At 43.2% G+C, this 12,731-nt stretch overlaps 1 protein-coding gene across 1 annotated transcript in view; it reads right to left on the bottom strand.

Annotated features, from left to right (window-relative positions):
- Positions 1-9,694: 9,694 nt before the first annotated feature.
- The window catches only part of LOC139328412 (plexin-A2-like), a 75,947-nt gene continuing 72,910 nt past the window's right edge, over positions 9,695-12,731 (bottom strand). The window contains exons 31-32 of the mRNA XM_070958222.1: positions 11,893-12,043; positions 9,695-10,263 (exon numbers count right to left, since the gene is read on the bottom strand). Coding sequence (XP_070814323.1) covers positions 10,168-10,263; positions 11,893-12,043 — 247 coding nt within the window. The 3' untranslated portion in view covers positions 9,695-10,167. The remainder of the gene's footprint in view (positions 10,264-11,892; positions 12,044-12,731) is intronic.

The following is a 12,731-nucleotide window of genomic DNA, read 5'->3' as shown; positions in this document are numbered from 1 at the left end:
AAAGGTGATAGCTGACAATAGGCAGTGACACTCTGGTCCTTAATAGGCTTACGGAGATAGACCGTGAAGCAGAATATCATACTCGAAAACAATAGAGCCATCCACTGTTATGCTAATGATATTAATCCATTTCAGTGGCCCGGAGCCCCCCACCACTCTGCCAGGCCATCAATCAACAACAGCCGTCCCTCTAGTGAAGACACCACAGGATCCGCTTAAACCTTTCACACTTCCACACACTCTGAAAGCAACCAGCCCCCCTGCAACTTGAGAGTCTTTGCTTTACTTTTGTTAGCTCTTTTGCTAGCAGTTCTCATGCTCTCTGTAAATCACACATCTGGAACCACTGGTGAAGGTATGCTAAATGACTTGTTAAAAAAAAAAAAAGGGCTCCACCCTCCTAGACAACAAAAAGTAGCAGCAACAGGCGAGTTGAGAAAAGTAAACCGGACTGCAGCTACATCTTACATGGGAAACGGCCTTGTAATTTGATCCCAGTCCCAGTGCCCGTAGTCTCCCTGTCCCAGTTTTGGCCCCATCCTTCCCCCCATCACCCCATTTCCTCCCTGTTACCCCTCCTTCCTCCTTGCCAGACCCCTATCAAACATTCAGCTCAAACAGCAGGGTGTCGAGGTGGGCAATTGGCCCCTCACTGTGACTCAAGATGAGCTTTGCTGAAAACCCCAAGAGAAAAATCAGTGGTGTGCCCATTACAGCAGCCACAGCTGGACGGCAGCAGTCATGTCACCCCAGTAAAACATTCATTAGACTGTTAGCTTGTTAAGTATTTCTGCTACTCGAGTCCTCGTGAATCACAGCTTCTTGTCAGATGGCAGGAAGGCACAGAGTAGACCTTTTCTTCAACAACGGGCAACATGACAAACCTCAGCAATTAAGCGTTTTCCTTTGTATATTTCCGCTTCCAACTTTGTCTCTGTCAGTCTTGTACAGAGCTTAATACCTTGATTATTCTTACCTGTTTTTGTGACTTGTAAAGATTTATGTTTGACTCCACATTCGTTCCCTTCCTTTGTGTCATTGTAGCTTGAAGGTAATAATAAATCTTCATGTGCACTTACAGTCAGAACTCATCTCAATCTTGTTTTGTGACAGGGTTTGGTCTGAAGTGTCACAGAGGAGCTCGCCATGGTCACAGAGCAGGAAACCAACGCAGCCAGTGCGTGCATTAAGTAAGTGCATTCCTCCTTACGGTCCTTTACAGAAAGCTGGTCTGGAAAACATTTCTACCACTGGCATCCTGTGATTTAAAGCCTATAGGCTGGCTTCATATGGCTTTATTTGTTTGTAGTATATTGACTGCTCTGCACATCTGTTGCAGTTTATGGAGTTTGAAAACATAGCCTCCCTTTCCCTTTTAGCTGCCGCACTTCAGTTACAGGACATTGCGATCATCATAGATCTGCCGGTGTTGTAGATTATTTCTGACAGCAATGTGTATTTTAGTTTAACTTGCAAGTGTTTTTTGAACAGATTTGAGGTTTGGACTTTTTACTTCCGTGCATCCTCGGAGCATGTGTGTTAAGCGCTGTCTGAAAAGAATGACGTCTCAGGAGAATCAAAGCAACCAAGTTCAATATCAAAAGAGGCACTTTGTGATTTTGTGCTTGTGCTTTCTCACGAGGAGTCCCCTTCAGATTTACCCTGTACTTTAGAGACCACAAAAATCCGGAGCTGTTGCCAAACATGTTGTGAACATGCAATTTTCCTTCTTGTTTTTCTTTTCTTATCTACAAGTCAAAGATTTTGGATTCACACCCATCTCAAAGAGAAAACAACAAAACACAGCTTATTGTTATTAGTTGGGGGGACATAGTGCTTAAGAAAACAGTGGTGCTACAGCCTTTTGTCTGAGTGCATGGAACATTAAATCAGATTTCTAAAGGGTGTGCACTCCAGCCAGTTTCCCCAGGGGATTAGACTCTTGCTTATGTGCTGGTAATTTAGTTAATCTGGTTTCTTCAGAGCATGCATTTAAAATATGTCAATGAGCATCTCTAATTACTTTCCTGAGTCAAATTAGCCAAACCGTGGTGATGAAGGTACGTCCAACAGCCTGGCTCGAGTCTGACCGTGTTTCATTTCTTGGATGTATTTTAGGCAAACGGTCACTGGTGTTTGATCCAAGAGGTCTTATTTTGTGGTAATGGAAGTTTAAGCTGCTAATTGGACACCCCTAGGATCGCTGAGGCTTGGCTGACGAATCAGTAGGCTACTTTAAATGGCAGATCCTGCTCACTAACTAGGGAGCTTATTAGCAGAATATGTCATGGATTATATTCCCAGAGGAGTCCTGCTGCTTTTTTTTTTTTTTTTTTAAGTTTGCATGTACAGAATTTAAAGCTTTACTCATAAACAACAAATTTACTGAAAGACAGTAATTTGTTGTTTATGGCGTCGATGTTTTGCAATGCCAGCACTGGTACCTATTCATCTGAGAGCAAAAGTTCAGCAGCAATGGATTATTTGTAAGAGCCCCAGGCAGGGCTCTGAACAGGAAGTTGTAAAACAGCGACTCTCCTAATGTGACCGTCTTTTGTGGGAGGACTTCTTTGCCACCCGTTCACAATTAACAGTATAGCTTCAGAGATTCATGGTTCTGTTTTGTCTTAAGTCATGAGAAAAGACAGAAAACGCTCCGCTAAATTAATGGTGTGGATATTTTTGTAAAGTCACTGAAAGGGTGTCCTTAATTTAATTTTGGTTAAATTATTTGTACGAACACACGCAGACGCACACAATCGCAGAAACACACGCCCGTTGTAATACACATTTTATGGAGCTTTGAATATAGGAGCCATAAATCCCACAAAGCTCACCGATTGGCTACGTAGGAGGGAGCCTGTCTCGAGGTGATTTCATGAGTGCAGGAGAGGGAAGCTGAGAAGGAGGGAAAGTGAGGGAGGGCTTGGGAGGAGGGGGTGTAGCAGTGGGAGGGGATTTCATTTCAAACTGCAGCAAATGTTGACCGTTACCTCTCTGGGCTGAGCGGTGAGGTCCCTCGAGTGAGCGGGAAGAAGAAAAAAGAAAGTAGAAAGACAGGAAGTGCTGCTTTGGTGAAGTCACTTCTTCCCAAAACAAAATGTGAGTCAAGGACGTTTCTGTGTGGGCTCCCTTCACGGTCTCAGGGCACAGCCTGCATTCTCAGTATGTCTGCATCTTGACCTACAGGACCACCGCATGGCTCTGCAGATGTTCAAAACCCATCAGACACACACACACATACACACACCCTCAGGCAGCAGTGCTGAAACAGACACTTTTTGTCACTGACACATGCTTCCCCTTTGACCTCTTCCTCAATCACATTTTCACAGCCTCTCACATGATCCTTCTCTCTCATCCCAGTTTGTGCTCAAATTGATGTAACCAGTGAATGAATGAAGAATGCCCATTCAGTCTCTAACCCAAGTCATACTTGTGATAACAACTCTGTCCAGAAGATGGCACTAGCGGACTGATGTCCTGTCCAGATCAACCTCCTGGACATTAGTTTCATCAGTACATCGTTGAACTTAAACATGAAGCAATAACAGAATGCATTTATTGCTTTTTACTGTATGTTTTTGTGGAACTGAAATTATTTCCACCATCACATATGTAAAGAATCTGGCTCTTACTGTTAGACAGTGAGTGATGAAAGCAGTTATGACCAGACTCTGCGAGTGACCACGTCGTTGCTGGTGGACAAAAGAAAAATTACAACAGCATATTGGGCAAATTAATGGCGTCATGGATTAGCTCATCCAATAAATCCTGAAGCTAGTTGTTACTGATAGGGGCTGGGCTGTGGTCATTGGGGATTTTTTTCTTTGCTTGGACAGATGTTTCTTGTCCTTGGCAACATACGCCTGTTTGATTGTGTGCACTCTGATAATGCAGTATGCATTTAATTAAAGCAGCAGGAGACTGATGCTCACACACCTCAATTGCCTCAAGGCTGTGTTCCAGTGGTGCTTCAGGGAATGAGACTTTGGATTGTACAGTAGACGGAGTGTACATTATTGAAGAGGGGGAAGAAAAACACAGGTAACATTTGTACAATTTATATCCACTGATAGTGGCTTCTGGTTGACTTTCCAGCTGAAAGGAACCGCCAGCCAGAAGGAAAACATCTTTTCTCTGTATACAAAAAAGACGTGTGTGTTTGTGTGTGCGGTTGTCTTGCAGTCCTGCACAACAAAACACTCTACAGCCTCAGTGAACAGGCAACACCTTTTTAACAGAGTTTAAGATTTTTATTGGCTAGTATTTCATGTACTCAATGCAGGGCTATTTTACTCACATCTATGACAAAGAAGGGCATCAAATCCTCCCATTTGAGAGGATGAAGCCAGACTTAATAGTCTTAATTCTCAATCAGCAGTCTGAGTGTATTGAATAAGTGTTCCTATTATTGTATCCACCCCTGTTTCTGTGTGTGCACAATATGCATGAAAACATTGCATCTTCATTTAGTGCATATAATGATGTGACGACCCAGCCAGCGCTCCATCATTCTCTGACACTGAAGCACAGCCTCGTCCATTGACTATTAACCCAAACACTGCTGTGCTGTTCAGGGCACATTGTCAAAGTCCAAGGCCTTTTCCATTCAGCCTCCCCTCTACAGTTAGAGCAGCAGTTTGAATTATTCTTCAAGATCTGCAGTGCGTGTGTGTGAAAGGTCCATTTTGCCTTGAATCCATTGTTCTGGGCAGCAGGAGAAGCTGAGGATCTGTGTGCACCTTGCATTGTACTTCCAGTGGTTTTCAAGTGTTGCACTGTTGCAGGCTGTTGTATGACTGTACATCTCATATACTGTATAATGTAGCTGAATCAATCATGGGTCCAAACAGAATGAGATATGACAACTGTCAGGGGCTGATTGAGGAATAACAGGTTTCTAAAGGCTGCAGTAGCTCCATAAAACTGTTTGGAAGAATCCAGCAACACACAGTCAATCAATCAAGAGCCATCCTGCGGCTTTCTCAGCTGTCAGTAGGAGAGGTTTGAGTCGTAATGATCCTCCACTGTGTGTGTGTGTGTGTGTGTGTGTGTGTGTGTGTGTGTGTGTGTGTGTGTGTGTGTGTGTGTGTGTGTGTGTGTGTGTGTGTGTGTGTGTGTGTGTGTGTGTGTGTGTGTGTGTGTGTGTGTGTGTGTGTGTGTGTGTGTGTGTGTGTGTGTGTGTGTGTGTCTCTACAGTAAATGATGGGGAATTGCCGGCTGCTGAGTGTAGGCGCTCTGACAAGCAAAGAGAGAGGAGAGGAAAGACGAGGGGTTAGAGCCTGGCAGGTGTACAGAGGACCCTTCGATACGCTGATAACACCCCCACCTGGATCTGACAGGTGCGGGTTGGGAGGCCTGGATGTTCATACAACCCTACTCCTCCCCCTCCTCCTCTCTGCTCAGCTTGCCCAGAGCCCCGAGGGTTAAACATGAATAATGAATTCTGGCTCCTTATGGCAAGTGCTCAGGAGCCCCTATATGCTGCTCACACGCCATACCAAATACTGTCACATATGACAGCAGCGCAAACTGTTCTTCATTCCGAGGGGCTGCTCATCACATGCTTTATTGTCAAATTCAAAGGGGTTTTGTCATTTTTTCCAGAAGAAGTCTTTGTTACTTTGCAAGCTCAGCTCCTCTTTGGTGTCAAATGTGCTGCTCTCACCTAACAAGGTGTGTTTAAATAGCACTATGTGCTGCATTTCCTCAGTATGATTGCAGTTGATTGATGGACGGAATTAAAAACCGTCTTTCCCACAAACCCTTTTACTTCCTGGTATGCCGTTAAGGGGACTTTGTAAATATAATGTAAATTGTTATGTGTAATTTTCATCACACACGCACAAAACATCTACAGACAGAGGTAAAAAAAAACCCAAATTTTTCAGCTTATCAGTAGAAAATAAAGCATATGGTGAAGAACAGCCAAACTGGACTTCACGCAGCAGTGACTTCAGCTAACAAACGGTTGAGCAAAGGTGTCTAATAATTGGGCCGCAGGTACATTCAAACCATGTATGTTGCTTTGAAACCTCTCAAGATGTGTCCCTGAGACCAGTTCCCTGAACCATCTGGAGAGAGGAGGAGCACTTCCGTTCCTCGACAATGATCCTCTTTGACGCACCAAATACAGGAGTCTGCTGTCTTACATTTCCTTTACTGCACCACTATCTGTACATTGATTCATTTATTTTTGTTCTTTTCGAGGATGATGAACAAGCTGGAAGTGATTGTTCCATCTGCGTTTCTTTTGCTGACTCGAGCTGTTTGTTTGGAAGTACACCGCCCTCCTCCTGTGAGGCTCTGCAAAGCAATCCAGCAGAAGGACATGCGAACCAGAGGCAGCACACCGCTGAGTTTCTGCAGATTATGTGTAATTTTTTCAAAAATGATCCTCTTTACAGTAATCATACTTGACTGCAATGTCCCAATATTTGTGGTAAATTGATAAAATACATTCAGCACCTTTTCAACAAGACATGCTGCTTGTTTTGCACCAAGTTCCAGTTCTCATTTACAACCATAACTAAAATCATGATTAATGATGGAATTTCATTAAAATCTTATGGCAAATGTTGTAGTAGGCTCTCAGTCAAGTGTATATGGTCACTGTTATAGAATGAATTTCCTTTTGATAAAAAGCTTTTTATGTTCCATATGTAGAGAAGTCAGTGTCCAACAATTAAGTTAATTTAAGTCCAAAGGCTGAGCGATAGATGCTCCCCTGGGATTTCTGATCTCTGACATCATTGTCTTGCGTTTGAAGCCCTCCCATGAAAATCCAATAATAGTTTAACTATCAAATTAGTATGCTAGTGGTCCGCTAACATAATAAATATAGATTATCCAGTTATGTGCGGCAGAGAGGATGACCTCACCTCGGGCAACTTTGACTAAAACATACAAACGTCAGAAGTCAAAGAGCAGAGCTGTTTGATATGATGCAAGTCAAAGCTAAACAGTCCGAAATGGAAATTTACTTACTTTCCGTATGAATTCAGCATTTTTAGGACACGAGATTTTGATTGCCCATCGCTTCACATTAAGATTTATCAATATAAAATAATTATGTTCAATGTGGTTTTTCAGTATCATGTTAGCATGAAAGAAACCAGGCGGAAATCATTTTCATCAGCTGCGCATTTAATGTATAACAACAGTACAAAGTGAATCTTTTGCTTGCAAAATAGGAGTGTTTTTTATGTACAATATTTATACAATAATATATAGTTTAAAAAACATTACAGTTTAAACGTCTGACAGTTTATTGCACAACACATTTATAAATTATCATCATCAAACCACACATGAAACAGATGAGTTCTGTCATATTTCAACACTTAACAGGAAAGGTAATTATTATTTATCTTATTTTAGCTTGTTCTTCTAGATTAGCATGAGTCAAGGTCCTGTGGGGAGTACATTAACCCCACTGATACTGAATTGGTAACAAAAAAAAGAAGAAAAAAAAAGAGCAGCGCTCCAGAGCAAACTGATAGATAGTCGTGGTGGCGATTACATGGAGCCATGAAAACAGCCTCAAGCGCAGAAAGTTCATCTCTGACCGCTGCAATGGCTGAAATGCAAACAATCAGAACTGAAACCCTGAAGTAACGCGACGCCTCAGGCTGAACACTTCATCATGATAATCATTTTAAAAGTTTAGATATGGCACTCTATAAATACAGCAGCAAGGAGACAACAAGCAGTCAGGTAAAATGTACATCTGAACGCAAAAGTATACGCTGAAGCGTGGAAACAGGAAGCGCTGTGAAGCAACAAACAGTTTTAATGGATGATCTTTACAAGGATCAACTGCTGATCCAAGCATGTCATTAATCATATATCCACTCCGTGGACAAAATATTAGGAACACCGACTTCATACTGAGCTGCACACTCTGTCGCAGCGCCTCGCCCCAGCTTTAGGAGTCCCTCTCCATCTAGTCTCCTATGTCGAATTTCCAGATTACGTTCGTGGATTTATTGGGGAAAATCAATAAGGCATCAGAGCCTTCATCTCACTTAATCCGACCCGATTAGCTCACAGGAGCAGCAGGTGTTCCTAACATCCCGTACACTCAGAGCATTTCAAGTATCACGCTTAAATGTAAACAATGACTGATGAGACAGGGAGGGCAGAGGAGGGGGAGCGGCGCCGTTGGCCGGGGGTTAGGCTGATCTGATCCCCGATCAGACTCATAGCATCATTAATCATGCTTTTTGCTACAGTTCAATTTGGTCTCCACTTATCTTTGAATGGTTGAATTGGTGGTCTATAGATCATCACTGTACAAAATTTCCTATCAAATGGGATCTTTTCCGTACAATGGCGTGTATTATTAATAGCCTCTACTGGAGCATTTAACATGAATGAAACATGAGACATTATATTTGGCACAAAAGCCAGGGATTGGGTCTGGATATATCTCTTCATATATTTCACATTTGAATGGAAAGCCTTCTCAGTGTTACATTATTAAAGAGCTGGACTCTCACCTTGTCAGTGACAAATGCTGTGTACACTGTTCAACCGCTAACAGGGTTGTAAATCAGAAAGTCTTCATTAAACACAAAATAACTTATGGCAGGGAGCTTAAAGTGGGTAAATGGAGAGTAACGATGCCACAGTCTTTAGTGTTGTCTTTTTTTAAGCCTTTGAAAGGCAACAGGAAAAGGCTTAATGCAAAGTTACACATCTCTGCTCTGAATGGCTCCAAATGGCGATGTCACTCCAAGCAGGCGATATGTAGTACGAATGAGCGTCCTTCATCTCTGACATATGAAAAGTACTTCGAGTCTTGTCTCACCACATGTGCCGTCCCATTAAATTGGCTCCTGTCTTTGTTGAGCTCCTCCAGTGACTTTTCAAGTTGAGTCATTCTTTATTAAGTGCTGTTCTCAGAGCTCCAGCAGTGCCACACACACACAGTTAGTGTAAGGACCCACTACAAAGACAAACCATTACCCAGCGGAAAAGAGCTGGCTGCAAATTCAGCAGCTGTGATGGCCCAAATCCTCCCTCTCTGTCTGTCTCTGTCCCTCTCTCTGTCCCTCTCTCCTCTCTCTCTGTCCCTCTCTCTTTCTGTCTCTATCTCACTCACACACACACAGAAACTCTCTCTCTCTGTCTCTGTGTCTCCCTTTCACTCTCTTTTTCTGTCTCTATCTCGCACACACACACGCACACACTCACACACACTCTCTCTCTCCTCTCTATGTCTCTCTCTCTCTCTCTCACACACACACACACACACACACACACACACACTCTCTCTCTCTCTCTCCCCTCTCTATGTCTCTTTCTGTCTCTCACACTCTCTCCCCTTCTCTATGTCTCTCTGTCTCTCTCTTTGTCTTAATCTCTCTCTCTCTCTCTCTCACTCACACACACACACACACACACACACACACACACACACACACACACACACACACACACACACTCTCTCTCCTTCTCTATGTCTGTCTCTGTCTATCTCTCTTTGTCTTACTCTCTCTCTCTCGCTTGCTCACACACTCTCTTCTTCTCTATGTCTGTCTCTCTGTTTATCTCTCTTTGTCTTACCCCGTCTCTCTCTCTCTCTCTCTCTCTCTCAGTCTCCCTCTCTCTCTCTCTGTCTACAGTATCTCTCTTTGTCTTACCCTCTGTCTCTGTCTCTCTCTCTCTCTCTCCCTCTCTCTCTCACTCTCTCTCTGTCTTTCCCTCTCTCTCTCTCCCTCCCTCTCTCTCTCTCTCTCTCTCTCTCTCTCTCTCTCTCTCTGTAGGAGCCTTTTTAGAAGTTGGATGTTTGCCTGTTGGAGTTTCTTCTGAAAAAACGATGACATTGGATTCAAAAGTCGTGCTTTGGGACGTTCTGCTGTTTGATGTGTGCTGTGGTTTGTGTATGTACAATTGTATGTGTGTGTATATGCATGTGTATGTATCTCTTTGTGTATGTATTGTCAGTTTGTTTATACAGTAGGTCCATTAAGTCCGCAGTGTGTGTGTGTGTGCGCACACATGCAGCTAATGTGTTCCTTCATGCGCACATCTGAGTATCACATGTGTTGCCAGAGGGTTTATAACTCCTCTGCTGTAGTATGTTTCTGTGTGTGTGTCTCTGTATGTATAGTGTGTGTGTACTGTATGTGTTTGTGTAAGCATGTGTGTCTGTGTGTCTCAGCTCTCTGTAGACATTGCTAAGATGATCTGCTCCACTTTATACGCCAGCTTCTGCTTCTGGGCCTGTTCATCCTGCTCCAGTGCCTCAATGATCTAAAACACACATACAGAAACACACACAGGCACAAACAGTGAATCGTTGGTCAGCTATGGAAATCATATAAACATGCACATTACAAATCAAACAAATACACAGCAGTTGATTTATTAGAATTCATGGCATATGTATAGATAATCGCAAAAAATATGTAAAGTAGGCTAGTTATAACTTAAGCTGATCAAGCAGAAAACATTTGCTGCTTGCAGCTTCTAAAAGGCACGGATCTGCTGCTTCTCTCAGTTACTGTTATATCATTATTATCATTATACATGTACATAAGACATCTATATATGGGTTTTGGACTGTTTCTTTATTGGATAGTGATAGATTCAGACAGGACACAGGGGACAGAGACAGACATGATGCAGTGTAGCGTGTGTTTTAACCATTCAGCTACCAAGGCGATTAATTGAAAAATCAATCAACACATTAATTGCCAATGAAAATAGTGATTAATTTCATCTTGATTTCGAAGTCTTTAAAGCGTAAGTTAACACCCCTGAAAGTGTTGTTTGTGCGGGCCTCCAGTGGTTTAACTTCTCACCTTGCTGCATTGTTTTGCAAGTTTCCTCTAAGACAAAGATCATCATCTGGTACCGAAATGCTCCACTATGGTCACCAGCCAGTCACTAACGGTCTGTGTGCTGTTTGGTGCTGGTCAGATAGTGTAAAGAGCATTTATGAGAGTTAACAGAGCTACCAGCATGCAGCTGTTTTCAATGAAACGCTCATAAAGCTTTTGAGGATTCTTAATCATCTGGGTCGTGATTATCCAAGGAGGGTTGAATCAAGGCCAACTGAATTTGTAGAAGCTTCAAAATATTTTGCCTCTCATCTAAGGGGCTTCTTCAGTGCTGACTGGCTGGTGGGGGGTCCCAGGTAACCTCTGTGGGGTCAGTTGGCAGGTTTTGATACCACTTGGGCTGTTAGTGCTCCTGGCTGTAGTCAGTTGCTGGAGTCGTTGGAGTCAGCTGAGGCCAAGTGTAAACGACGTCGTTAAGGCTGTTAGATGAGGCCAAATGTGAATGGTTGTTAAATCTCCTGAGAAGGGACGAAAGGACAGCTTTGTGTGTGTGTGTGTGTGTGTGTGTGTGTGTGTGTGTGTGTGTGTGTGTGTGTGTGTGTGTGTGTGTGTGTGTGTGTGTGTGTGTGTGTGTGTGTGTGTGTGTGTGTGTGTGTGTGTGTGGTGGGGGGGGGGGGTGACTTTAAGTCTTGTCTTCTCTTTCTAACCATCTGTCCTCCTTGTCCTAAACATGTGCTCTGTTGTCCTGGAATGAGTGGCCCTTATCGTTCAGGTGTGAGTAAACTGCTGATTCTTGACCCAAGGAGTTGGCCCTCCTGTGTTTAGCCATGCATTTGTTCAATGGTTGTTTGGTTTCCCTCAAATATACAACTCTGTGCATTCCTCACTGCACTGGACTGCATACACTAGGTTGCCTGTCTTGTGTTTGGGTGTGCGGCCTTTCAGATAGGACTTTAAAGGCGAGAGGCTACAGGGTCAGGTGATAATTCACTGCTATTAGTGACATCTTTCACCACACACAGTCATTTTATCCTTTGTTGCCAGCTTGTCACACCAGCAGGATCTCTACAGCACATTTCTACGTTACAGTGAGCCTCACCTCTTGGCTGTACTTGCTGACGTAAGCGTAGATCTCATGGAGGGCACTGAGCATGTTGAACTCACTGGAGTGAAGGCGGGCCTGTTCAGCCAGATAGGCATTCATATCCTGATCACTGATGGCAGGCAGGCGGTTGATGTCAGCGTAGTACCTGAGAGGAGACACACACACACACACACACACACACACACACACACACACACACACACACACACACACACACACACACACACACACACACACACACAGTGTCAGAGTCAAGGGCACAGTCATGCATACCAAAGCTCTTCTCCTCACTTTGATCCAATGTTTTGCTGGTAAAAGTCAAAGAATATCAAATGTTAAAGGTGTCAGTAAATCTGAGAAGTTTTGGCAGGAAAATAAGGAAATGCGTCACTCACAGGTTCAGCCAGTTAGTCATGGTGACTTCAAACCACACCAGCAAACAAACAAATGCTGAGCCTCATGTGACTATACTTATGCAAACTTTCACTTTACTGCATATTCATTTTGTCACTCCCAACCTTATCATGGCTGCATGATTAATTGTGTCACAATTCGCAATCTTATTTATACACAAAGATCCTGCCTAATTGCATTACCAGGGAGATCTGTTGCACAAAGCCAAATGTTCCTGCTTTGTTCCTGAAGTTGCATCAACAAAGGACGAAGCGCCATTTCAGTTGCATGGTAACAAAGATAAGATGTCAGGCGAACAAGAACAAAACGAGTCCAAATTAGGAGATCCTCTCTGATGATGGCAAGCGAGAGTAGATATATTACTCCACCAGTTGGGACAAAACCTGCTACTGCTGGTGCAAGAAAAGCACATAAATAGC

This window comes from Chaetodon trifascialis, chromosome 3 (genome assembly GCF_039877785.1).
Source record: "Chaetodon trifascialis isolate fChaTrf1 chromosome 3, fChaTrf1.hap1, whole genome shotgun sequence".
Classification (NCBI taxonomy): domain Eukaryota; kingdom Metazoa; phylum Chordata; class Actinopteri; order Chaetodontiformes; family Chaetodontidae; genus Chaetodon; species Chaetodon trifascialis.
Note: the sequence above shows the minus strand (reverse complement) of the source record. Positions and strands in the feature narration are given on the sequence as shown.